Source organism: Calliphora vicina, chromosome 1 (assembly GCF_958450345.1).
Source record: "Calliphora vicina chromosome 1, idCalVici1.1, whole genome shotgun sequence".
Taxonomy (NCBI): domain Eukaryota; kingdom Metazoa; phylum Arthropoda; class Insecta; order Diptera; family Calliphoridae; genus Calliphora; species Calliphora vicina.
Window position 1 is genome coordinate 28,573,271 of NC_088780.1, and position 27,131 is coordinate 28,600,401.

At 28.5% G+C, this 27,131-nt stretch overlaps 2 protein-coding genes across 2 annotated transcripts; both read right to left on the bottom strand.

Annotated features, from left to right (window-relative positions):
* Positions 1 to 218: 218 nt before the first annotated feature.
* LOC135955587 (beta-catenin-like protein 1) lies at positions 219 to 2,291 on the bottom strand. The gene is made up of 4 exons (XM_065505943.1): positions 2,172 to 2,291; positions 1,558 to 2,107; positions 625 to 1,490; positions 219 to 563 (listed from the first exon to the last, which is right to left on the bottom strand). The coding sequence occupies exons 1-4, from the start codon at positions 2,199 to 2,201 to the stop codon at positions 279 to 281; spliced, it is 1,731 nt and encodes a 576-aa protein (XP_065362015.1). The 5' UTR covers positions 2,202 to 2,291; the 3' UTR covers positions 219 to 278.
* A 2,129-nt stretch (positions 2,292 to 4,420) lies between these two features.
* Positions 4,421 to 14,583, bottom strand: LOC135948868 (uncharacterized). Its single transcript, XM_065498320.1, has 3 exons — positions 14,389 to 14,583; positions 12,526 to 12,679; positions 4,421 to 5,187 (listed from the first exon to the last, which is right to left on the bottom strand). Exons 1-3 carry the CDS (start codon positions 14,535 to 14,537, stop codon positions 4,825 to 4,827), a joined length of 666 nt encoding a protein of 221 aa, XP_065354392.1. The 5' UTR covers positions 14,538 to 14,583; the 3' UTR covers positions 4,421 to 4,824.
* Between the last annotated feature and the right edge of the window lie 12,548 nt (positions 14,584 to 27,131).

Here is a 27,131-nt window from a genome sequence, read left to right on the forward strand (position 1 = left end):
TTCGATTTAAAGTGGAATTAATTCCGTATTTCGATTCTTCAGAAAAAGTAAAACCAAAAATTCTTTCGGAATGAAACCGCTTTCAGTTTTCAAAGTGGAATTTATATTTCTTTGTTATTATAACGCACTTTTTCCCAATTTGGAATTCTGTGACCGGGGATAAATAAAATACTTTAACGATTTGTAAACTAGTCTTATCAAATAAATACATTTAAATGTTTTTTGTTTTTTTATTTTTGGAATTTTTATTTCGATCATAAATATCCATTAACATTAAATTAAAAACGATCCACTAACGATAAAATGTGAGATTGTTCCTGTTCTTTCCAATCTGTATCGCCATCATCACCCAAATTGCCAGCATATTCACGCATTATACTACGTATGGTCTTCATAGAGGCACCTCTCAAATTGAGAATTTGAACCACGCGCTGTTTAATGCTTTCAGTGGTAGAACTGATTTCCAAAATTATATAGTCAATCATTTGTAAAGTAAATAAACCACCCGTTAAACGTTTAATATAATTATTTTCAGCTTCCTCATCTTCGTCTTCATCATGATCCTTAAAAAAGAAAACAACAGTTAAATAAATTTTATGAAAAAAAATAATTACCCACACACACCTTTTGCTGTTGATCTATTTCCCTATCAACAGCTTCCACTTTTTCCAAGTACTTCAAATGTAACTCCAATAAACGATCCACCTTTTCATGATCGTTTTCGGTAAATTTCGACAACAGCCTTTGACGCTGAGCTCCCTTGCAATTTCTCAACATGCTGGCTATTACCGCACAAACATGTTCCTCATGGGCATCGGCAGACAATAAACGTTTGCTTTTCTTAGGTGTTTTCATAAACAATGGGAAAATTGTGCGCAATCCCAAGATATCCACAAATTTATTACAATTATCTCTACCATCTGGTCCAGACATGGCGTGATCCAGTACTTTTAAAGAACCATTTCTAGACATTTTCTTTTCTCTCAACATTAAATTCATCAACTGTAGACCTTCTCCCTTTAAAAAACGTTCTCGATTTTCTTTGGTCATTAGAGCAGAACACATACAATTGAACAGGTTTTCCATATATTCCTGCTCTTCCGTAGAGGCGGGATCATGTTTTTTATAAAAAGCCAATTGTTGCAATAAAATATCAATGCCATCTACTTCGCCCAACATAAGTCTGTTGTCATTATTTGTCTGTATAAGTATAGACAAGATTTCACTGCAGTATAGTTTGTTGGCATCATAGGGAGGCTTTTGTTTAAGTCTTTTCAAAATCCAACTTAGTAAACCCTGTTCGGCAGCTTCACGCACAACATCGCTATTTATTTCTGTTAAATTTTCAATAATCGATAAAGTGTTGTGTACACCATCGGCCTCTTCTTTAACTTGCTCATTAAGACGATCCAAGTTTTGCACCAAAAGTGCAGTCACCTGTTGCTTGCGTAAAGCTTCTATAAGTACCTCAGCTCCCTCACTACTTTCACCTAAAATTATGAAGCAAATAAAATGTTGAATTTTAACAAAAAAAATCCTATGTCCCTCAAAACTTACCCAAAATATCCACATCTGTCACTTCTTGCAACAAATCCACAATTGCCACCGCAATATCTGTATTCGGATGATTTAAGAGCTCTAATAAGCTGGGTATGCCATTTAATTCTACCAAAACGGGATACAAATCCGGCACAGTAGCCACTGCTTTTAATTCCTGTATAACTCCATGCAACTCCAACTCTGAATCCATAAATTTAACCGGATTATCGGGATATTTGATTCTTAGCTCTTGATTCTTTAAGTTTTTCTTCTCAAAAACTAACAATAGCTTTTTTAAGCCCTGCTCATCTAAGACTTCACCCTCGGCTTCTTCGCTCTCAACATATTTTAAGATATTAATGCGTTCCTCCTCCGTCAATTCGGGATCCATTAAAATCGCAGCTACCCCAGTCAAAGGTGGTGGTTCTGGTTTAGCAAAATCAGCCGTTTCTTTGGCCTGTGCTATACGTTTAAAACGTCTGGATTTTTCGTCTTGCCGAGTTGCAGGATGTTCCGGTGAACCACCATAGTCATCATCCTCGTGTGGTCTTTTAGGCGTAGATTCTGGCTAACAGGGTGTACGAAATTAGTTTTAAATAGTTCTGTAATGATATTAAATGCATTTAACATACCTTAAACGATAACAATTCCCCAATATCCATATTTATTCTATTAAAAACGTTTAACAATTGTTTAAAACGATCTAAATAATGTTTTTTTTCTCTAGAAATCGCAACGAAAAATGTAAACAAAAATACTGCTGTCAAAATAAAGAGCAAAAGTGTTTCATAGCAAGCAGCTTTTGTAAATAATGCCAGATTGGTAAATTGTAAAAATCAAGCATGAACAAATTATTTTCAGAGATGGAAATAAGTCAAGTAATAAAATTCTTTAAAACTTAAAATTCGTTTCGGCCGTAACTGCGTATTGGATGACACAGGATGAAAATTTGTGGAAAAAATTGCCCATGTTTTAATGTCTTATTTCATTTTTAATATCACTTTTTATTGAAACGTACAAATCGTCCGTACCCAACATTTAGGGCACTGGTTAGAGTAATTTTTAAATTTGTTCGAAATAATCTTAATAACTCCTGCTAATTTATGGAAAAATTTACAACATTATTTAAAATAGGAAAGCAAATCGAAGTTTTGAATTAACAGAGTTAGTGCTGATGTTTGTAACGTGCAAAACTAATGTCCCAATAATACCAATCTGCTCAGGATCACTTTCTGAGTCGATTAAGCGATGTCCGTCCGTCCATGTAAACCTAGTAACCAAATTACAGGTCGCAATTTCAAAGATAATTCGACAAAATTTGACATAAACTTTTTATTACCCCCAAGGACGAATTCTATAAAATTTGTTTTGAATCGGTCCATTATTTCTCCAAGCCCCCATACAACTGCTCTATCTGAAAATAGTTAAGCTCTCATAAATATTTTAGTTATATGATATCCAAACCAAATTCAGCACAAATAAGTTTTATATAAGCAGAACTCTTACTAGCAAAGTATGTGACAATTGATCCATAATTACTCATAGCTCCTATATAACACCCACTTCCGAAAATCACTTTAACTAGCTTAAATCTTTCGTATTCAAAAAAATTTCAATACGAATAAGTTTCATATATACAGAAGATAACCAACTTATTTTATGGTGATCGGGACATAATTATTCGTAGCTCCCATATACATTTTAAAAGAAAAATATTTATAACCATCTTCATATGGTCGGGCTTGACGGACTATACTTCCTTATTTGTTGTTTTATACCCTTCAGCTTCGTGAGAAGGGTATATATAAGTTTGTCATTCCGTTTGTAATTTCCACAATATAATTTTCCGACCCTATAAAGTATATATATTCTGGATCCTTATAGATAGCGAATTCGAATAAGCCATGTCCGCCTGTCTGCTTGTCCGTGTGTCTGTTGAAATCAATTTTCTGAAGACCCCCAGATATTTTCGGGATCCAAATCTCCAATAATTCTGTCAGACATGCTTTCAAGAAGTTTCCTATTTAAAATCAGCAAAATCGGTGCACAAATGGCTGAGATATGAGGAAAAGAACCAGGACAACCTCGATTTTTGACCTATATCTGGATTACTAAGTCATTAATATAGACAATATGGATATCTAATGATAGAAAGAACTTTGCAACGACGTATATAAAACCATAGTAAGTTGGACCTATAATGGGTCAAAATCGGAAAAAATAATTTTTAATCCGAATTTTTTTTCACAATAAAAAAAAATTAAAAACAAAATTTTTTTTTTAACATTTAAAAAAATGTTTCAATTTAAAAAATGTAAAAACAAAAAATTTTAAAATAACAATTGGAAAAAATATAAAAAAAAAATGTTTTGTTTACCTAAAAATATTTAAAATTTTTATTTTGAAGTATAATTTGGTGAAGGGTATATAAGATTCGGCAGAGCCGAATATAGCTCTCATACTTGTTTTTAATTCAATTTGTAAATGAATAAAAGAAAAACAAAACTGAATGAAGAATAATTTAATCGTTCAAAGGTTGAATGAATTCTATTATGAATAGATTTATGGAATGAATGGCTGACATTTTTTAATTCCGAATTAAGATTTTAGTGAATTAAGCTCAAATTTAATTAATTACAATAATTCAAAGCTCTGCTCTGGTGTGGATTAAAAAATGTATGCAAATGATCTTCATTGTTTTTATCAATAAAGAGATTTGGATCAAGTTGTCATAGCTACAATCAAATGACTATTTGATGAAAGTTTGAAGTTGTATATTGTATTGATGGTAAATAAAAAATCTTGTTTATGGAGTAATTTGAACCCATGTTAATTAAGATTTCCCGACCCAAAAGACTTATTATAAAAGAAAACTAATTGATTTTTGTTTTTAGTATTTTTTTTTCATTTGTTTGGTTTTTTATTTTATTTTTTAACATAAATTAATACAAAAATTAAAAAAAAATTAAACTAATTAAGTGTGAATAGAATAGACAGTGATAGATTTAAAAAAAACGATACAGTAAATCATTTTAACAACAAAAGACACATACTTGGAAAATATGATCTTTTTGTTTTAGAAAAATAGTCAAAGTATTAAAGAATATAAAAAATCAATATTTTTTGTTGAATTTTTTTTTTGGAAAAAAGCGAAAAAGAAGGAAGAACAAAATTTAAATATATTTGGTTTCTAAAAGTTGCGCGTGTGTGTATTTCGAACACAAATTTGAATTTTTTTATAATTCTTTTAATAAGGATTTTGTGACTTGGTTAGAGGTAGCCAATTTAAATACGTAATTGGGGATTGGTGTAACGAACATATTTCAAGAGAGCATCGTTTTCTTCGCAAACGAAGGATTTCTTGTGGTGGCAGGCAACATCATGCCAGTTGACGCCATCGTTGTAGAATTGATTCAAGAGAGCCAAACAGTTTTCGGGAGCACCGTTTTGTTTGAATTCACGGTTATCGGGTTGAGGTAGACCAATACCACCGGTGGGAGACCAATCACCTTGGCTGCGTTCGCTGGTGGGGGCAAGTTTTTGCAAAGTAGCAGTCCAGAACCAGCCGTTGACATTGGTGGGCTGTAAATCGGAGCGTTCGCAACCCTTGAAGTCACATTGGCGACCAGAAGTCCAGATGTATTTTACCTGGAAGGTACATTAGAAAAAAGAGGGGAAATTAATAAGTATTTCATTTTTTTTTTGCTAATTAGCTTGTTTATTGAAGCTTAATTTAATTATTTTTAATTTTGAGGAAGATATCTATTTAATCTCATTATGTATTACATAGTTTGTGTCTTAATTTATTACAATTTAACACTTCATAGTCAAATAAGCATGTAATTTTAAGCCATTAACCAAAACATTTTACCAGTACATTACTTTTTTCTTTGTATACAGCTCATTATTATTAACAAAAAATATAAATAAAAACCGACACCAATCGGTACCAGCATAAAATACAAAATTTAAATTTTTCATATTTTCAATGAGTGCAGACAGACGGACAGACAGACAGACATAAAAAAGGAAAAGTTAACGACATTTCAGACAACAGCAAAACAAACATAAAACATTACTGTATTTTAAAATATAACGGAAACTATTGTTACCAAATAGTAGTAAAGAAATTTTAAACATCAAAGCCCTCATTGTTCCACAGCTATGTAGACCCAAAAAACAAAACGAACAAAAAATCGTGCCTATAAATAAACAGTAAATTGTCATCACTATTTTAATATATTTTTTTTTGGTGTTATATTCATAAAAAGTGTTCGAGTAAAGAAATGCATTAAAAACATTTAACCCCACCTTAATGTGTTGCCTACCAATGGTAACTAACTTTTGTACAACAATAATAACTTTGGTCTAAAATAGTTACATACATTTTCTGTTGGCTTATCGTAGTTGTTGGCCTTTTTACAATATCATTAACAGACACTTTCTCTTAAGTATTTATTTGTTGCTATTGAATCTATCTATAGGTTTATTTTTTTCTTATTTATATTACAAATATTTGTTATTTAAAGTTTTTTTTTAAGGTTTTTATGTTGATTTGAGTTGTGGTTTTTAAGGTAAATTTATGAATGTTTTGGTTTTTTTGGGGTTAAATTGAATTTTCCTAAGAAATGTTGTATCTAAATGTCGGTTAAAAAAGCGTGATAAAAAGTATTAAAGGGGGAACGTGATTAAATTTGTCCTATTATAACAAAAAAGGAAATATTTAAAGAGAGGTGTTTTCGGGCACGTGTTTGTTGTTTAAGGTTTTTGTTTTGTAAAAAGAAATTTTTATCAAATGGTAATTTGATGGTTTTAATAGTATATATATCGAGGACAAGAGCTAGTTTGTGATTGTAACCTCCTGTCTATACCTGATAAATTTGTATCATGATAAACGTCAAAATGGTTGTCAAGATAAAAAATTATCAGGTATAGTCTCCATTTATTAGTATTATTGCTTCGTTATGACAATGTGCTTTTGCACAGACAACTTTGTCTTGACAACAAACATCATTAATTGTTATGATAAATATTTGTCAAGTATAGACAGGGGGTAAAGGCTAAGCTAACAGAACTTTCGAGCGACTGGAAAAACTATAAAGTATGCTTCAATAACTATAAAGAAGATCTCAAGATGGCAAAACGCAATTCATGGGTATTATACAGCGAATCCGTTGATAATGTCAATGAATTGTCCAGGTTTCGACGAATTTTATCCAAAGACCCAAAAGTCGTAGGCTACATTCAAAGGGAGGACAACTCATGGACGGAGTCTAGCTCACAAACACTCTCCCTTCTTATGGAAACACACATTCCAGGTTGTACAGTAACTGAAATTAGGGACGACGACCAGGGGGACACTGCACCTCAGTCATATTTCTAGTTGCATTGAGGAAATAGTCTCAGGCGAAAAATTAGTATGGGTGGTGAATACTTTCGACTCGTACAAGTCACCGGTTCCGGACGGCGTTTTCCTATGCTATGTAATATTCCACAGAACACATTATTTCTATTGGCTGATATCTTCAGGAATTGTCTTAGTAGGTGGTATTTGACTAGAGGGTGGAGAGAGGTAAAGGTAATCATTATACCAAATTCATAGATTTTTTCGTACTAGCAATAGAAACTTGAAAAATATTTGAAAAAATTAAATATTTTTCAAACAAAAAACATATGGTTTGAATTTATGTTTCCTTTTTACTGGAGAATGCTATTGAAATAAAGTGTAATACAACTGTAATTCAATTGTTTGGCTATAATTGAAGGCTTGACTATAATTCATGGCTTGAATTACACTTGCTTTCAACTTGCATTCCAGTAAAAATGCTTAATGTGTCCAAATTTCAAAATTTTTGTTAAGAAAAATTTATTTGAAATTATTCATATTTCTGACTAATCAATTGTCTTTCATTTGTGTATTCATGAATAAGAATAATCAAAATGTTTGATTAATCGAATAATTGATTAATCTTAAATTTGATTAATGGAAAAATCGCACATCCCTAGTTTCTGATTTGAAAAAGTTGTCATTCGAAACGAATTTCGTATTTAACTTCATCAGACCACTTAAATCTTTTATTAAAGGTAATTATAGTATTGAATTTTACCAATTTAATTGAAAATTCGACTAGTATGGTTTAATTTAGTATTCAGAAATTTCCTTGAATTCTAGAAAATGAACACATTTTTTTAATATTTCCTGGGAAAGGAAATTTTAGAAAAATATTTTTTTTTGCGATAAGTTGTTATTGTATAATATATAAATCTATAAGTTGTCCAGAGGAATATGTCAAGAATTTGTTTGAGTATTTTTTTTGTTTCAAGTTTGTGCTCTAAGTGCAGTTCTCTGTGACCTTGGCAGGGTAGAAAATGCATTCCAATTTGCCAATTGTCTAAAATTTTAGTATTCAGTGATATTCTTTGAATTATTACAAATAAATTATAATAAAAATGAACTTAAGCGTAATTAAAATTTACTTCAAAATTATATAAAATAAAAATTTCGAATAATTACCAAAAATCTATAAATAAAAATTAAAATAAATTTTCTGTTCATGTTTCTGAATCAGGTCCTAATATTTCACTCAATTAAGTCTTAAGTTGAATTATTCAATTCCAAGTTCTGCTGGTATTGTTATTGATTGACAAAAGTTATAGACTGTGAAATAATAATAATACAATGGTAGTGTATTGTATTATTGATCAGGTGATATATTGAGATAATAATAATTTCCACTGTATTCTTAACCAAGTTAAAACCGTTTTTTGTAATAAATAGTTATAAAAATAACATTGAAAACTAATTTGTCTTTTTTATTCCTTTTAATTCATCATATATAAAAGCTAAATATTGTGAAAAGTCAGAGAAGGATGTTGTAAAACCAGTTAAAAGTAATTATTGATTTGTATACAAAAACTAAAGTTAAAGCTAAAAACTACTTGTTTTTCGTTGGTGTAAATAGCATATTATTAATAAGATATGTATATAGAACTATGAGCATTATATTTGTGGTGGGAAATTATTTAAAACAAAGAAAATCATCGATCAATCGATCATTTTTATAAAAAACACACAAAAGTCAATTAGAAACCCTGCACGTATTAAAAATTACCTTTTAAAAAACTATTAAATTCAATTATTTATTCAATTTAAAATAAAAATTTATATAAATCATACAAAATATTCTTAATATGCTTCTAAAAAGGCCACTATTAAACAGAATGATTAGAAACAAAAATAATAGCCTATTTTTATTGCTTAAGTCTTTTGTTTTGTCTTGCTTCAAACTGCTACTATTTGATGTCTTCTATTTATATTTCATTGGCAATTCTATTGTTTTAACATTTCATTCAATATTAAAATAAATGATCAGGCCTTTGTTTAACAAAACAAAAGCAGCCAACATTAATGGTAGTAATCATAAAATAATTTATTACAACATGCCAATTTAACTAACAAATATGAAACCACTTCAACTTGAATTTTGTTTCATTCATGATAAAAATAAATAAAAAAAAACAGAGTTTTGACAGTTTTAGATCATTAACGTGATGTTAACATAAAATTGACATACATTTAAGATTTGGGCCAAACATGCAAAAGATGTATGTTTGTAAAATATTGTGTCACCGATCATTTTTTCATTGACTTTCAAAAACATTAGCTTTAGAGTGATAATTATGATGATAATGATAGTGATGCTAATTTGAAGTTAAAGATTAAAAAAGTTTATTATTAAACATAAACGTTTTTTATAATGTAATAATTACTCCCGCTGTTTATATGCAATTGTTAGTATTATATAAAATAATATTTTTAATGACTTTAAGACAGTAAAGTAACTAAGATCATTTGTGGATAATAAAAAAAAAGTTTTCTTAAACAAATTTCCGGCAATTTCAAAAATGACTATGTCTTCAGACAAGGAAAGACTCTGACTTCCATTTATGTATGCCAAACATCTTCAACATGTTCAGACAAACTTATTCATGTTGAGGTTTGTTGTTATTGTTTAATGCACTTTGTTTTGAAAAAAACCGGCCACATTTTTTTTGTTTTATTATTGTATTTTTATTTTAACTAATTTTCTTTATTAATGCCTTAAGTTCAATGTAAAATTTCTTGTTTTTTTGCTGTTGTCTTCATACATATTGTTAAGAGATTTACGTGCAAATGCTAGCAATGTACCATCATGATCGTCGTCGGACTGTTTGCTGCCTCATTCCATTATTCATATATTTATGCCTCATGCAACTCATGTCTGAATGAGTGTGTATTATGTAAGTTTCGTTTTTTGCATGGCTAATTGTTTTTACTTCTTCATATGTTTTTTTAGTTTTGAATTTTTTCCAACTTTGAGTAAATTTTTTATTTTTCAATTTTGTATAGACAGTGTTTTAGTTGTGTTGTAAATACAACAAATTGTATTACAATTTTGTAATTCTTTGTGCAGATGATGTTTTTTTTTGTTATACAAAACATGTATTGTATTGAAAGTGATACAAAACACTTTTAATTTCATACAAAATATCAATTTAAATGTATATTTTTCTGTTACACATACATAATGCTCTAATTTGTTGGTGTGATGATCAAAGAATTTCAATTCAAGATGGCTTAAGAGTTAATCATATACAAGTTAATTTGTATTGATGATGATACATTTACAATACAAAGAAATTGATTATTATTTTGTATTGATTATAAAACATTAGGCCGGTTAGACTTCAAGTCTTTTGTTTGCAAGTTTGTTGTTTAAGGCTTTTGTTTGAGAAATGTTTCTGAACAAGAAAAGGCCCGATATTTTTTATATTTGTTTATAGGTTTTAAGTTAAAAAACATTTACAGCAGTGTTTGGGGTTCCTGTCCCCCAGGAGCTCATCTAATATTTTAATAATTTAAAAAAAAAACTTTTTAAACATTGAAAAATAATAAATTCAGTGCAGTGAATTGTTATTAGACAGTGATCTAGTTAAATGGTGTTTTAAAGTTCAAGGGAACAACCACGATCGACTTTAGATAAATTCTAGCACGATCGACTACCACGATCGACTTTAGATTTTTATGATCTGTTTTAAAGTTCATACTCCCCAAGGGAACTACCACGATCGTTTTTAGATTTTTATGATCTGTTTTAATGTTCATACTGCCCAAGGGAACCACCACGATCGTTTTTAGATTTTTATGATATGTTTTATACAGTTCATACAGGCCCGATTTTTAGGATCTGTTTACAGCAATGATTTAATGTAAATGGTTTTTATTCGGAACATTTTTAATCAGACATTTAAATCTGAGCTTGGGATTCTAAATCCCCAGGGGTCTAGCGCAACTAACATTTTACAAAATAAAATATATTTTTAGACATTTAAAAAACTATAAATTTAGTGCAGAGAATTTTAATTAGCGAGTGATCTAATTGTTCATACCACCCCGGTAGCTTTTAAATGCCTTATAAAAAAACATTAATTTTACTATAATATTATAGATCAGATGTCATTTAATTAATAATCACAATATATATCTCTGGGAAAGAGTTCGATTAACTTTTTAAACCTGGCCTTTTAGAAAGTGAAATTATTTGTCATTGGAATTGTTTAATGTTGCCCCAGCTATTAACAAGCTGAAATCATTTATAGTAATAATGAAAGATTATTTTATATTTCAATGATCTTACAATGATTTGGATCAAATACATGTGCTCTAGAGGACAGGATAAAACATAGATTATTCCATATTTGAATGTTCTAAAACAAAGATCGTTGTGATACTCTAGGTAACTTATAGGAAAAAAATTAGACAAAAAAATCATTTATATTTGAATGATTGAAAATAATGATCGCGAGTGATCCGCAACAGAATAAGCGTAAGCAATTAGGTCCAAGTGATTGATATGTTCTCCTAACGAACGAATTCAAATAGCTTTTAACAAGCTGAAATAATTTGTAGGAATAATGAAAGATTATTTTATATCTCACTGATCTTGCAATGGGTTAGAGCAAATAAACCAGACATAAAAAGATTATTTTAAATTCGAATTCAATACAGTGATCGTTATTTCAATGTTCTAATATAATAATCGAGTGATACTCAAGAATATAAGAATGATTTGCTTTTAGAATAGACTGAAAACCCGGAGTGTGTTCGGCATTCAAACTTTATGGTTTGAATAACATTAAAATTATTTCAATATTATACATATAATAAAATCATAATTCAACAGTTAAGAAGTCTTTAAAGCTTATTAAAAACTGTGGTGATGACAAAATGTATGAAAGGAAATTTTAAACTCGTAAATACAAGTATTTCAATTGTCGAACAAAGGAGAAATTAAGAGTCTTACTATCAAATAGAAAATAGAAAATCTGTGAGGCTTTGGTAACAAAATATCGATGGAGTCTTAAATAAAAACGCAACGAACTGGGGAGTTATTGCGTAATTAAATTCGAAAAGAAAACACTTCTGAATTCAAATTATAATTTTAATCTCTGCAAGAAATTATAATAGAATAAAATTAATAAAATTTTAAAAAAAACTTAAAAAAAAGTGACAAGATTTGTTTCATAAGAATGATTCAGAAAAATACTTCTAGTGAATTCTCATGGTATTTATCAGTAGTCAAAAGTTGTCAATATTTAACAACTGAGACTCATTTGGAGAGAGGAAAACAGATTCAGAAAATATGCTCAGATGTTGAGTAAATGTGAGTCTGATAATTGGACTCAGGTTAAATAGATTTTTTAACATTAAACTCATTTGAAAACTTAAGTATTGTAAAGACAACATGAGCAATTAGTATTGAAAAAATCCATTGAGTTCTTATGAATCGGAAATTGGACATAATTTTTTTTTTTTAGAAAACCTAAAAAGATCTGCTGCTAAATATTTTCTATTGAAATTTAAGTAATATACTCGAAATTTATGAAATTTTTTTTGTAAAATTTCAAAATTTTTTTAAAAAAAAGTTGTCCTATTCTTGTACTTACTTTTTCACCGACAACACGTTGCTTAATCCATTCGTTTTCCAAGCTAGTTTCCAAAGATACTGAGTCCATGCAACGTCTGCGACAATAGTTTCTGGCACTCAACCAGTCCTCTTCGACACCCTTCAAGGCAGGGTCGCGCCATGAGAAGAAGTAACTGAAATAAACAAAGTTAAAGATGAATTTAGAATAAATAGAAATAAATTTCATATTTGAAATGTAACAGACATATTCACAAACTATTTTAACCCCCATTTTCTCAATCTCTGGTTGTTTATTATCGTGACGATAAACTGACAGTTCTCATACAAAAAAAATGTTAATGTTAAGGGTTAAAATTCTTTTCATAGATAAAACACATAGATCGTAAAATCTGCTATCGTAGACCTAACTCAGTTGTCATTTGTCTAACAGATTCGTAGTCGCAACCGAATTTGCAGTCAATCGAATAATAAACAGAAAATCAGCTACTAGGGAAGAATTTCGGTTGAAACAACCAAACGTTGGTTGTCCCTTATACAAATTTGTAGCCACAACTGTAATATTAATTGTTGCTACATAAGTTTTTTATTAAAATAAAGATACAAGTTATCACAATGTTTATTAATTCAAAATTTCAGACAAGTTTAAAAAAGTAACAAGATTTTGTTATCGAAACAAGAAAGATGTCTGAAAGATGTTGTAAAGAAAAAAATCTAGAAGTCAGTTGTAAAGCTTTCAAATTTTAATAGGATAATCTTATTTCTGAATACTTTTCCTTTTTAAATTTATCAGAACTTTAATTCGAAAAGGCTTGAAAACTGAAATTTATTTTAAAGAATCCCTCTCTTTAAATATATTTAGAAAAAGGAAGGATTTAACTTTAAAAATATATGCTGAATATGATTATCTAATAGATTTTAGAACTGATCTTATCATAATGTTTATTTAAAAAGGTTAAAAAGGAGCAAGATTTTGTTATCGAAACAATAAAGTTGTCTGAAATAGGAGAGACTTTATAAATTGGTCAAAAAGTTAGTTTTCTAACTTTATTAAAATAATCTTCTCTATAAATTAATTAATTTAATACATTTATCCAGAACTTTAAATTTAAAAGGTTAGAAAACTGTCGTTATTTTTAAAAAAATCTATCTCTATTTGGAAAAGGAATACCGGAATGTAGTAGTCGGGATTTTTTGCTTATATCTCGAACATTTGTGGGTCGAGATCAACCTAAGTTGAACTAAAGCGGATATATTAATGTATCAATCAAGTATGACAGTTATTTAAGGGCTATGAACAGTTGATTTCAATAGACAGACATGGTTATATCGACTCCGATCAAATCTAATGAAAATATCTCGAAATATAACAATGACTTGTTAAAGCTTTAATTTGTAATAAGCACAGAAGTTTAACTATTTTAAGAAATTAATAAAGTCATTACAGACTAGAGTACGTCAGATGTTATCAGTTAAAATTTTTAATTTTTAAAAAATTTTAAACTTCTTTCATGAAATTGTCTCCTGTTTAAATATATTTTTTGACACTACGTTAAAAGTTTGAGTATTTTCCAACAATTCAATATTGTTAATAATTTAAACATAATTTTAAGTTTAAAAAATAATAATAAAGAAATTGAAATAAAAAATCATTGAACCTAATTTCAAAATTAAATATTGCAGGTACATATGTAAATTAAAGGCATTATTTAAATCAAATAAAAATTTCATAATTTTTCAAATAATTGTCTTAAAACTTTCACTTCTTATTTTTTTATTTAATATAAGGAAAATCACAAATTTTTCATTTATCTTTTTTTATTATTTTATTAAAATATTAGAACTTTTCATTTAAAATTTCTTTATTTATTTTCTTTTAACTCACCCTTTGCCATCGGGTGTCTTTTCGTGAATAACTCTTTGAGCACACAATTGTGGATTGGGAGGATCGAGTACACGACCATTGGAGAATTGGGCCAAACCCACACTCAACACACTGAACAAACAAATACTGGCCACTACAAAGGCTTTCATTTTTAATTAGTTTAATTTATATATATTTTTTGTTGTTGGAAAAGATATTAATTTATATTTTTAAACACCACACTTTCGTTTTCGTTTTTGGTAGTACGACACTACTACTTCAATAACTTTTGAATTCGTAACGTAACGACGACCGTAATTTATAAAATGACATGAAATTTTATATGCCTCCTCACTTTATATACCTAAAAGCAAAAAAACGCACACAAAATTAAATCTTGAGTTGAGCTGGGAATATCAAAAATATTGAGTGAGTTTTTTTCTTCTTTGTTGTTGTATAAAACCTGAGAGTAAATTTTGAATATGTAGTGAGTTTTGTACTCATGTTACATGCCTGCTCTTGGTTTAAATTTTGTTTGTATGTTTTATTTTTGGGAAAAGACTTGAATAAAAATGTGTTTACTGGCAATGAGTATTTCAGTAGTATGTAGCTGGTAATTCACTTCTTTTTTTGTTGGTTTTTAGGCTTACGTGATTTTAGTGGGGAGGCTTGGGACAAGTTTTAAAATTTAATTTTGGTGTTATACTCAATTATGTGTGTTTCCAGTAATTTCAATTTTTAAAGCAAAAAATTTAACTAAGTTTTTCTTTAACGAAACAAATTGTTATTGTAAAAAGATCAATGATATTTATGCATGAATAATTTCAATGCTTTTTTCTCTTCAGGTTGTTTACTAATTATCTTTTTTTTTACTAATTACAGGTGTTAATACCCTACATTAACATTTATTTAAATTAAAGAATTTTTAATTGCTTGCCAAAATTTATTTCATATTTTGCATAACTATACATAATTCTGTAGGGTTAAACAATTAATTCAAATAAAGTTTCCTTCATAAATCTTTTGTTATTTAGTTAAGGATATAAAATTTGCTTCAATTATTTTGAAAAAAGATTTACAAATGCAAAAACAAATTTCATCATAAGATTTTTTTTGGGAAAACACTCACAAATTAAAAATATTCACTATTTCGCTTCTGACAAAACAATGGAAACTTTTAAACTTCTGCAAGAAAGAAATTTAAAACGAAAATAATATTTAAAAGAACGATGTAAAAGCATCCTGTTTACAGTTATTTTATTTTTAAATTCTGGTAATTTTTCACAATTTCTTTTTCTAAGTTTTTCGCATAATTGCTTTTTTTCAAAGTTAACGAAAATGGCTAAAGTTAAGATTTGTGAAGACTTAAAAAATAAAATAATTAACAATTTTAAAGCTGGTTTAAAACAAAAAAGTATCTGTGACAAATATTCAATAAATAAATCAGCAATTTCAAAAATTATAAAGAAATTTCGTGAGACCGGTTCTGTAAAAACTCAACATTTAGGTGGAAGACCTCGTAAGACTACTCCTAGACAAGATAATTTAATAGCGAGAGAGTTCAAGAAATTACCAAAAATAACTCCTCGAGAGGTTGTTAATAGCCTAAAATTAGAAATAAGTACCCGAACAGTTAGTCGCAGGACAAATGAGGCTGGTCTTGGTTGCTATCGTCCTGTGAAAAAACCACTCATTTCTAAAAAGAACCGTTCTGCTCGTCTACAATTTGCCAGGGATCATTTAAACTGGTCGATACAGAAATGGAATACTGTCCTCTTTTCCGACCAATCCAAATACAATTTAAGAGGCAGTGATGGGAGAACATTTGTAAGACGACCAAAGGGAAAAAGATTAGATCCAAAGTACACAAATAAGACTGTAAAGTTTGGCGGTGGCAATATTATGGTATGGGGATATTTTTCAGGGCAAGGTATGGGCCCAATTCATATTATAAAAGATACCATGACAGGTATAGGATACAGAACCATATTAAACCATGTTATGTATCCATACGCTGAGGAAAATATGCCGCTAGTTTTGAGATTCCAACACGACAACGACCCGAAACACACCTCTAGGGTTGTAACCGAGTGGTTACAATCCAACGAGGGTACGTGTTTTGTAGTGGCCTACCCAATCGCCAGATCTCAATCCCATAGAAAATCTATGGGAAATTGTAGATCGTAAAAAAGGGACCCAAAATTACACCAGGAAGGAAGATTTATCGATAGCGGTTATAAGGGAATGGCAAAATATTTCAAAGGAGACCATTGACTCTTTAATTGGTTCAATGCATCGTCGATGTGTAGCAGTTATAAAAAATAAGGGATACCTAATAAAATAATGAGTTATTGCAAAGTTTAGACCATATTTGTTAAAATAATACCTAAGTTTCCATTGTTTTGTCAATGCCGTAATAAAGAAATCTTTTAATTTTATTTTCTCATTTTTAGAATTTAATTAATTAAAATGGGCCCTTTTTTTATCTTAAAATAAAGCTTAGATATTTTCCTGTAAGACCTATTTGGTCAAAATGGACCCTTTTTTAATTTTTTTTTTGCTCAAAAAGAAGCTTAGATATTTTCCTTGAAGACCTTTAGTCGCTTAGTGGGATGCGAGTGGGATATCTATCAAAATAAATATTTTGTAATTCAAGACATACAATTTTTGACTTTTTTTTGCAAAATCTAACTTTTTTTCAAAATGGTAACTTTTTTAAATTTTTTTGGTCAAGCTTAGGTCCTTAGTGGGATATCTATCAAAATATATATTTTGTAACTCAAGAAATAAATTTTTTGCAATTTTTTTGAAAATGCGAAATTTTTTCCAATATGGGCCCTTTTTTAAAATTGTTTTTTTTTGCTCAAAGAAAGCTTAGGTCCCTTTCTTTAAGATATTTTTGGTCGCTTAATGGGATGCGAGTGGGATATCTATCAAAATAAATATTTTGTAACTCAAGACTAGGGTTTTTAATTTTTCGACCTTTGTTGATTCCCGGGAATCGGGAAATTTTTTTCTACATTCCCCGATACCCGGCTATTCCCGAAATATATAATGATACTGTAAATAAGGAATATTATAGCCAAATTTCATATAAAAACTTAGTGTTATAATAATTAAATATCAGAGCTTCGAATTAATTAATTTAATTCACTAAAATCTTAATCCGTAATTAATGAATGTCAGCCTTTCATTCCTAATATTTAATTCTAAAGTTAATTAATAACAGAATTTATTCAAACTTTTAATGATTAAATTTGTATTAAATCAAATCATTTACAAAATTAATTGAAAAAATTGTCTTAAGTCTTTTTGTACTAGATTTGAATTGAAGAAAAATTTAATCATTTAATAAATTTTTGAAACTGTTTTGTTATGGATTTAAAGAAGAAATTTAAAGAAATTCTATAAATAATGAATTCACTTTTTAAATTTTTATACGAAAAACCACAAATAAATAATAATAATAAAACTGTAAAAAAAATTTTTCACTGTTTTTTGGTGAAAAAAAAAAATTGAGTTCTAACTTGTTTTCTATGTATTTTCGTCAGTTTTTAATTCCCGGGAATCCCGACTAAAAATCCCGGGAAGCGGGTAGTGAAAAATTTTCAAAATTCCCGGGAAATTTGTACCGGGAATTCCCGGGATAAAAACCCTACTCAAGACATACAATTTTTTTGCTCAAAAGAAAGCTTAGGTCTTTTCCATTAAGACCTATTTTGTCTCTTAGTCATATGGGAGTGGGATATCTATCAAAATAAATATTTTGTAACTCAGACATACAATTATTGACTCTTTTGCATTTGGAGCGAAATTTGTGCAGATACATATGTATATAAATTAAACATTTATGACCGTAAAGTCCAATTTCAAGAGTACATTTGTATGGGGGCTAGGTGAAATAGTGGATCGATTTCAGCCAGTTTCAATAGGCTTGAATATCTTCAAAAATTGCGACCTGTACTTTACGCACAAGGTTTACATGGACAGCCACCCAAACAGACAGACAGACGGACGAACATCGTTTAATCGACTCAGAAAGTGTTTCTTAGTCGATCGGTATACTTTAAGGTGTGTGCTAGACCAATATTTTTGGGCGTTACAAACATCTGCACAAACGCATTATACCCTCCCAACTATGGTGCTGTAGGGTATAATAAATTGCATATGGTTTTTGTAAATGTTGTAGAAAGAATCGCTCTCACCTTATATAATGAATTCGCCTATAGTAAGAAGTAACTGTGCATACATACTCAATTTCATGGTAATACCATGAACCAAGATATTTAAAAATACCTTCCCCTGTAAAATTTGGTTTTTGGCGCTTACGTCTTTTTTGCTGTTATGAGTCGATATCGTCTAAAGTACAGTTCCTAATTTCCCGGAAAATATTAAAAAAATATGTTTTTTAATACTACATTCAGCCAAAAAAAAAGTATTGAAAAATAGATGAAAATTCAAATAATGTGTAAGCTTTTCTTAAAATTACGCATTTTTTCAATTCTGAATGGATATAAACAAATGCACAACATTATCCTTGGAAGTTTTAAAGTAAAACATCTCTCATGTTTTAAATAATTTGTTTTTATGTTTTTATCAGATGGAGAAAATAGTTTTAGTTTTAATAACTGAATGAAATGATTTAGTTTAAATTACCGAATTTTTCTATGAATCTAATCATATCACAACGAATCTCTTTTATCTGTGCGGAAATAATACTGTAACTTTAAAAAGGAAACTTATAAAGAATTTCCCGAAAATTAAAACAAAAATATTACCGGAAATTTTTCCCAATAGGAACCCATAGACTAGGGTACTTTAATGTCATGGAAAAAGTACTAGATTAGTAATAGCCTAGATAGTACCAAACTACTGTACTAGTACTACACCATTTCCAATTGTATTTCAGAAGTTTCTAATTGTATTTCAGAAATTTCCAATTGAATTTCAGAAATTTCTAATTATATTTCAGAAAATTCCAATTCAATTTCAGAAATTTCCATTTATATTTCAGAAATTTCCATTTATATTTCAGAAATTTCCATTTATATTTCAGAAATTTCTAATTATATTTCAGAATTTTCTAATTATATTTCAGAATTTTCCATTTATATTTCAGAAATTTCTAATTGTATTTCAGAAATTTCCAATTGTATTTCAGAATTTTCCAATTGTATTTCAGAAATTTCCATTTGTATTTCAGAATTTTTATTTTATACTTAAAAAGTTTCCAATTGTATTTCAGAATTTTCCAATTGTATTTCAGAAATATCCATTTGTATTTCAGAAAATTCTAATAGCAATACCAATGGATATTTCTGAAATACAAATAGAAAATTCTGAAATACAATTGGAAAATTCTGAAATACAATTAGAAACATTTTAAATATAAATTAAAAATTCTGAAATACAAATGGAAATTTCTGAAATACAATTGGAAAATTCTGAAATACAATTAGAAAATTCTGAAATACAATTAGAAAGTTCTGAAATATAATTGGAATATTCTGAAATATAATTAGAAAATTCTGAAATATAATTAGAAATTTCTGAAATATAAATGGAAATTTCTGAAATTGAATTGGAATTTTCTGAAATATAATTAGAAATTTCTGAAATTCAATTGGAAATTTCTGAAATACAATTAGAAACTTCTGAAATACAATTGGAAATGGTGTAGTACTGATAACAACTAAAATTTGTCCCTCTCTTTTTATCCTTCACTCCAAATAAAATGTAGGGCATTTCATAAACCGGTATTCTGTTAAATATTCAAACATTATTTGAATATGAGTTGTATTTTCTTACAGGTACATATTTACTTAATTTTTGTATTTATCTTTTTTTAGTACTTTTTGTTCAGTTTGTAAATTATAGCCGGAAGATTTTGTTTTATAGATTTCTTTTGTGTTTGTTTATTTTTCGTTTTTCATCTTGCCAGTAAATATGTTTGTACCAAGTATTTTCCAAACAATTGTTGTTGTTTATTTAAGTAATTTTTGCATAATTATTTAAATGCATTTATGTACAAGTTTGAAATTTTAAATTTGAGTGTGTCCATTTTTCTTACATTATTAAGTATTCAATTTTCCTCTGGCATTGTTTAAATATTTATTCAAGTTGAAGTTTAAACATAATTAGTTAGTAATTTTTTGTATAGTTTCTGTTTGTTAAAGAGTACTTGTATTACTTTGTCGGTTTTTAGGGTGTTGCAGTTTGTCACACAAAAAATTATATATTATTTAAAACAATTTGTACCAAATTTATTTTCTCACTCTTACATAACTTTTATTTAAGAAATTTATCAATGAAATTTTTGTGTCTGTGAGCTTTTTTTTTAGAGAAACTTGTTTTGTTTAAAGTTTTTTTTTATTGTACAATATTTAAGAAAACAAATTTAACAATTAAGTATCAAATTTAGCTTCATAAAATCATAAAGTTTTGTTTATTCAATTAATTTCCATATATTTTTTTTGGTATTTTTGCTAATTGCCTTAATTTTTTTATGAATTATAAAGGCGGATTTGAAATGTAGTTGTTCAATTCTCATGTTTGTTTCTTAAGGCTTTTGATTTTAGTGATATTATTTTGTAATGAGCAAAAAAAAAATTAAACAAAATTTCTTATTAAAAATAAAGAAATCAAATTACATAATTTAAGTTTTTTTTTTTATCGTAATCAATCTTTTTTTACAACTGGTTGATTGAAGTGTCACCTGTATCATTGCTGTTTGCAGCATACATTTTGATGTATAAGAGATGTATTTTTATATTTTATCCTTTAACAAGTGTTAGTTTTCATGACTTTCTTTGGAGATGACCATATTGGAATTGTTTGGTTTCACACACAAGTTCCATATAGTGAGGCCTGAATGTTTATGAAAATTATAGAATAAATACATAGAAGGGAAGGATACAGAAATGCCAATGAATGTATGCTATTACAATAACAAATTACTTGACAATACAATCTCATGAATTAGGTTTTTGATAACAGGCTTAAATCCTACTATCTAATTGCCATATATGATCTAAGAATTCAACAATTAAATTTTTAACGTTCCTTTTGAAATAAATCTTGAGATACAAAGAATCGATACTGGAGATCGGCAAACGACAAATGATCTAAGTGATCAAAAGTCCACAATATCAAGTAGCCCACCAATGTACTATAGGTAATTTCACTCATTTTTGATGCAAGAATTCATGTTAAATAATGAATTTTAAGTTTAATTTGTCAATTTCATGTTGCGCTTTTGAGAAATATAATTTTTCGTGGCAGCCTCCGCTTTCAAAATAGCGAACTTGCTGTAGTTTGGTTGGATGAGCAAAAGAAAGAGGAGGCAATGCTTTGAATGAGGAATCGGTTTATGTGAAGAAAAAAGTGCGAATTTCAGTTAGATGGGAGAGTTCATGCCATATTGGATCTGCCATTTTGAATTTTACCTCAGATTCGAAATCAGCAGTCATGAATACCCCCGTATACCGATTTTTATGTAAATCAAAAGACATTTTAAAATTTACGCCGCCATATTGGATCCGACATTTTTAATTTGAAAAATTTTACCTCAGATACACAATCAGTAACCTTAAAAGCCCCCGTAAACCGATTTTCATCCTTGTTCAGTGATTTCTTATTTTTGGCCTCAAAAATGAGTGAAATTATCTATAGTGCAATGGCTTGATTACTTGACTATATTCTATCCATTCAACAATATTTTCTTTACACTCAAAGCCTCTCCCGCTTCTCCTTCCACCTTGAAACATGTTTGCTGCAGAATATTTGAAATTAGGCTCAAGTGGACCGAAACTATCTAGTGATGGCAACTTTTCCAAACATAACTTGAGATGGTGATAGAATTGAACATCTTGAATGTGAAAATGTTTCATAATTAATTAAAACAGTTAAATTTGAATAATATGCATGAATAGAGCATAATGCAACAGACGTGTTCTGGAAAAATTGATCTGCAAATGTAAAACAAGTAAGAAAGTATGGTCCTGCCATGACCATAATTAGGAGAATCATACAAATACAAAAAAAATAACAAGTAAGAAAGTATGGTCGGTCAATACCCTATACTGAGTAAATGTGTAAAAACCTTTTTATACCCTTCACCATGATCCGTTTGTAGTTTCTACATAATTTGCGACACCACAAGGTATATCTATTCTAAATCGTTATAGATAGCGGAGTCGATATAGCCATGTCATACATCAATATATCGGTAATTCTCCCGGATCGGTTACTATTTAAAATCAAGACAATCGGCCCGCAAATGGCTTAGGAAAAAACCAGGACAACCTCGATTGTTTACCTATTTTTTATCTAAGTATATCTTGATTACTAAATCATTAATATAGACAATATGGATATCCAATAATAGATATTTCAAAGACCTTTGCAATAGCGTAAATTTTATTGATTTTCGGATGTTGGCCTTATATGGGAACTATGAGTAATTATGGACCGATCGTCATGAAATTAGGTCGTGTGATTTATGTCTACATGAAATTTATTCCTGTTGAATTCTTGAAAATTTTTAGGAGTTTTATGATCGTTAAATTGATTATCGGAAATGGGCCTTATATGAGAGCTATGACTAATTGTGGACCAATCATAAATTCAAAATTGCTTAAGCTTAAATGAAATTACATTAAAAGGTTTCCAAGATAACAACTTTGAATTCTTCACATATTCATGTATAAAAAGCATAAAACCATTGTTAATTATAAGAAAATATTTTAGGTTAAATATTAAAAACAAAACCGTACTTTTTATATGAATATTCTAACTTTTCTTTTACACATTTCAACTAAATGGACTGAGTTATTTTTCATAGAACCAGGGCTGACAGTAATGTAAATTATTTCGGTAAATGAATTTCACTTGTAACGGTATTTAGGCTTATTTCGGTAAAGGTATCATAACGATAATTTTGATTTGACTTAATTATTAAATAAAGTTAACAAAAATTAAAAAAATAATCTTAAATGAGTCGTATTATATTACATTTTAAATTATGTAGATTTCAATAAACTCAATTATTGAAATTGATTAAAATCGGAATTTTTTTTTTAAATTTCTTCCATTAGTGTTAAAGTCTCGTTTACATTGTACCATAATAGGTGTGTTCACGTACTTTCCAGTAAAAAATATCCAGTAACTTTATTTTAGAGAGAAAAAATAAATTACTCTCAATTTGAAAAATAATTAAAATAAGTTACGTGAACAACAATTTGTAAAAATAAGTTGTATTTTATTATAAATCAATTTAAAATTTTTCTTTTGTGTTATTTTACTTATTTTCTTTGCAAAACTTGTAAATTGTATTAATTTTCAACTTTTTAGTTTTGTTTACATTTGCAGATTATATTTTTATCATGTTCTATATCTACGAACTGTCACTTTTAACACTCTCTTGCTCTCTCGTTACAAGGTTTTAAAAGTAAACGAACGGAATCCCGTAACTTCCAGTGATAATTTGTTCAAATTATTACAAATTATCAAGTACGCGAACACAACTAATATGATCAGTCAAAATGTTGTATAGAAGAGTACAAATGTATGTAATGAAACCATTTGAGATTGACAGAAAATACGGTTGAAAATTTGACAGTCGTATGTCTCTCTTTATTTTTGGAAATTTTAAAAAAATAAGCAAGTCGTACGTATTAGATCACAATTCATACATATTTTAAAACAGTTGTAGGTAATTATAAAAGTCTTTGGGAACAAATTCAGAATATTTATTGCCTGTTTCACTAAATGCCAACGAACAATTCTTTCTTATTTTATATTGAAAACAAAACAGATAAATTTGAAAATTTTATGTTGTGTTCCATATGGGCATTTCCACCGAAAGGTCCACCGAGACCAGAAAATTGAAAACACTTTGTTTTATGCCATTTTCATAGAGAAACAATCAAATTTAAATAATGTAAAGAAATTTTCCATTTATTCATAACCCATTTCGAGATATTCGAATGCAAAGTCGACCAGGGGCAACTTTTCTGATTTGAATATTTATAATGCACATTTTGTTTTGATACAAGTTCTTAAAGAGAGACATTATGCATTGACTTTTGATATCTAAAATCTTCCTGAGGGTACAAAGAGTCAAAATAGAATGCATAAGAAACTATGCAAATAACTGTAAGTTTTTGCTTTGCATTATCACATAACAACATTTGGTATCAGTGCGTCGAAAGTAAATGCAGAAAGATTATCAAATATTGAGTCCAAAGAGAGATTTTTAATACAATTAAAATAAAAGAAACTTTACTGAAAAATAAGAACATTTATGATTTTGGTACTCATTTAAAGTTGGTCCCGTGCGACATCGTAAGTGTGAAATTTAAAAAATGTAAAATAATTTTTTCTTACATAAATGAAATAAATCATGTAAATATGCACAACATCACATAAATATGGTAAAATTATATCTTCTGCCGTCTGATCAGATTGAAAAGCATTCTTTGTTATAATACTTTTGGAATACTTTTGTTGCAATGGGCAAAAAGGAAAAGCGGATAGAACTGCGTATTCTTCTACTTTCATTTAAATTTATTTTTTTTATTGTATTTACTGATATATAATACTTTGCCCTATGTCTATACTTGATAAATTTTTTGAATGATAAACATCAGAATGGTTGTCAAGATAAAAAATTATAATTTTTTAGTGTTATTGCTTCGTTATGACAAAATTGTTAGTGTTTTTGCTCAGACAACTTTATTTTGAAGACAAACGTCATTTATTGTTATGATAAATATTTGTCAAGTATAGACATGGGCTTATTCGTACTAAATATTTTTCTTACGTTTTTAGTTTGTTGATATTATATTGAAATAAATACATTGAATACTTCTATTAATTTAAAAACATTTATACTAAGCTGGTTTACATATTATTTCGTAAAAAAGCAACAGAAACTACATTAATATTATGATGGAAAAAAATGTCCCGTGCGACTGTGATTAAAATTAATTTAAAAAAAAAGTATAACACATTTTTGCGTAAAATCAAAACCATTTTTAACAGACATCAATGCACTATATTCTAAAATTAGTCACATTGAAATATTGCCTCAGGTTTCGCTGGAAATTGGCGTTTGAATGGTTGGCCTCGAAATTGACTTCTGTATTTGTCCCGTGCGAATGTCTCGGTTTTTTGAAATTATCTTAAAAATGAAAACTTGCCCAAAATAAAACTTAGCACCAATTATGGAGCTAATTAAGAGCTATAAATTAAGCCTTTTGTCAGACTAAAAATTCTATTTATTTTGACTTATTTTTCACTTTAAATGAGTACGAATGTCCCGTGCGACATAATGGAATTGCCCATATAAAATACGAAAGAAAATGTTTGTTCACATTTAGTGAAACAGGCTATTAAAAGTTAGTTTTTTTATAGTTCCATTTAAACTTTACTCCAATAACTTTTTTATGCCATACTTATATAAAGATAACTTCGGATTCGATAGATTGATTAAATCAGTTTATCTGTATATTATTTGAGATCAAAAACGTGGGAAACATTTAACTAAGTAAGTAAATCTGCCTATATTTCTTTAAGAACATTTTATAATTGGAAAAATCAAGGTTATGATTTGATCGCTGTTAAGAATCTTGGAATTTCCTGTAGCATGCATAACAAATTCGGTTTAAATTCTATTGCTAATCCTCCATAACATTTGTTTCATGTAAAAATTAACGTAAAATTCCATTGCATTTTCTATCCCAGATTAAACATTTTGAATTTTGTGTAAAAATTCAGGTAGAATGCATAACAAATTCGAGTTTAAATTAAATTGCTAATCTAATTTGTGTGTAGAAGAATACGAATGGGATTGTCTAAACGTAATTTGTAATGACAACATTTGAGAGAAAATACGGATGCAAATTTGACAGTCATGCATGCAATTGTTTGAACTAACTTAACACTACGATTAAATATCTGTGTTTTCAACTAAGTTGAATGTCAAAAAATCAAAATGATACAATTTATCAGTTTCATCTTCATTCTACATTTGAAAAACAATTCTGAATCAGCTCATGACCAGATATACAGCCTTAACATAACAGAGGATTTCAACTCAAAAGAAAACTGATACAGTGTAATGGTAACTTTATGAATACCGCTATAAGATTTGGAATAATAAGTAGATCCCAATATTTATTACTGAAAAATCTAAAATTATAGTCAAGTACCAATTTTAACTAATAAAATATATCAATGTTGTTTCCCAAGTCTTTTGATTTATATTGACTGCAGCATGGTTACAAACCTCCACAGCTGATATTTATAACAAATGTTTCTCCTACTACATCATACACACGTGCTTATTTATTTAAATATTGTGGAAAGAAATATTTTTGTTTTTTAATTTAAATATCTGCCAACAACCATAACCATGCTCAACAACAGCAAATCTCAAACCAAAGATTAGTCAGTCACAAAAACACAAAAAACAACTCAAAATAAATAAATAAATTGACAAGATATAAAATTAATCAAAATCATTCACTGTTTAACAGCAGCAAATCGAAAAAAAAAGAAATAAACATCATGCGGGTGTGAGATATTTGAGTAGCAAACATAAAAAATATCTATGATATGAATACCACTTTAAGATTTATTATTTTAACTGAATAAAAAATAATAATGTTTAAATACATGTTTGTTTTCATACGCAATATGTGTTAAAAAGAAAGATTTCCGATTTGATTTTTTGTTGTATTTAATATTTACCCTCATCACAA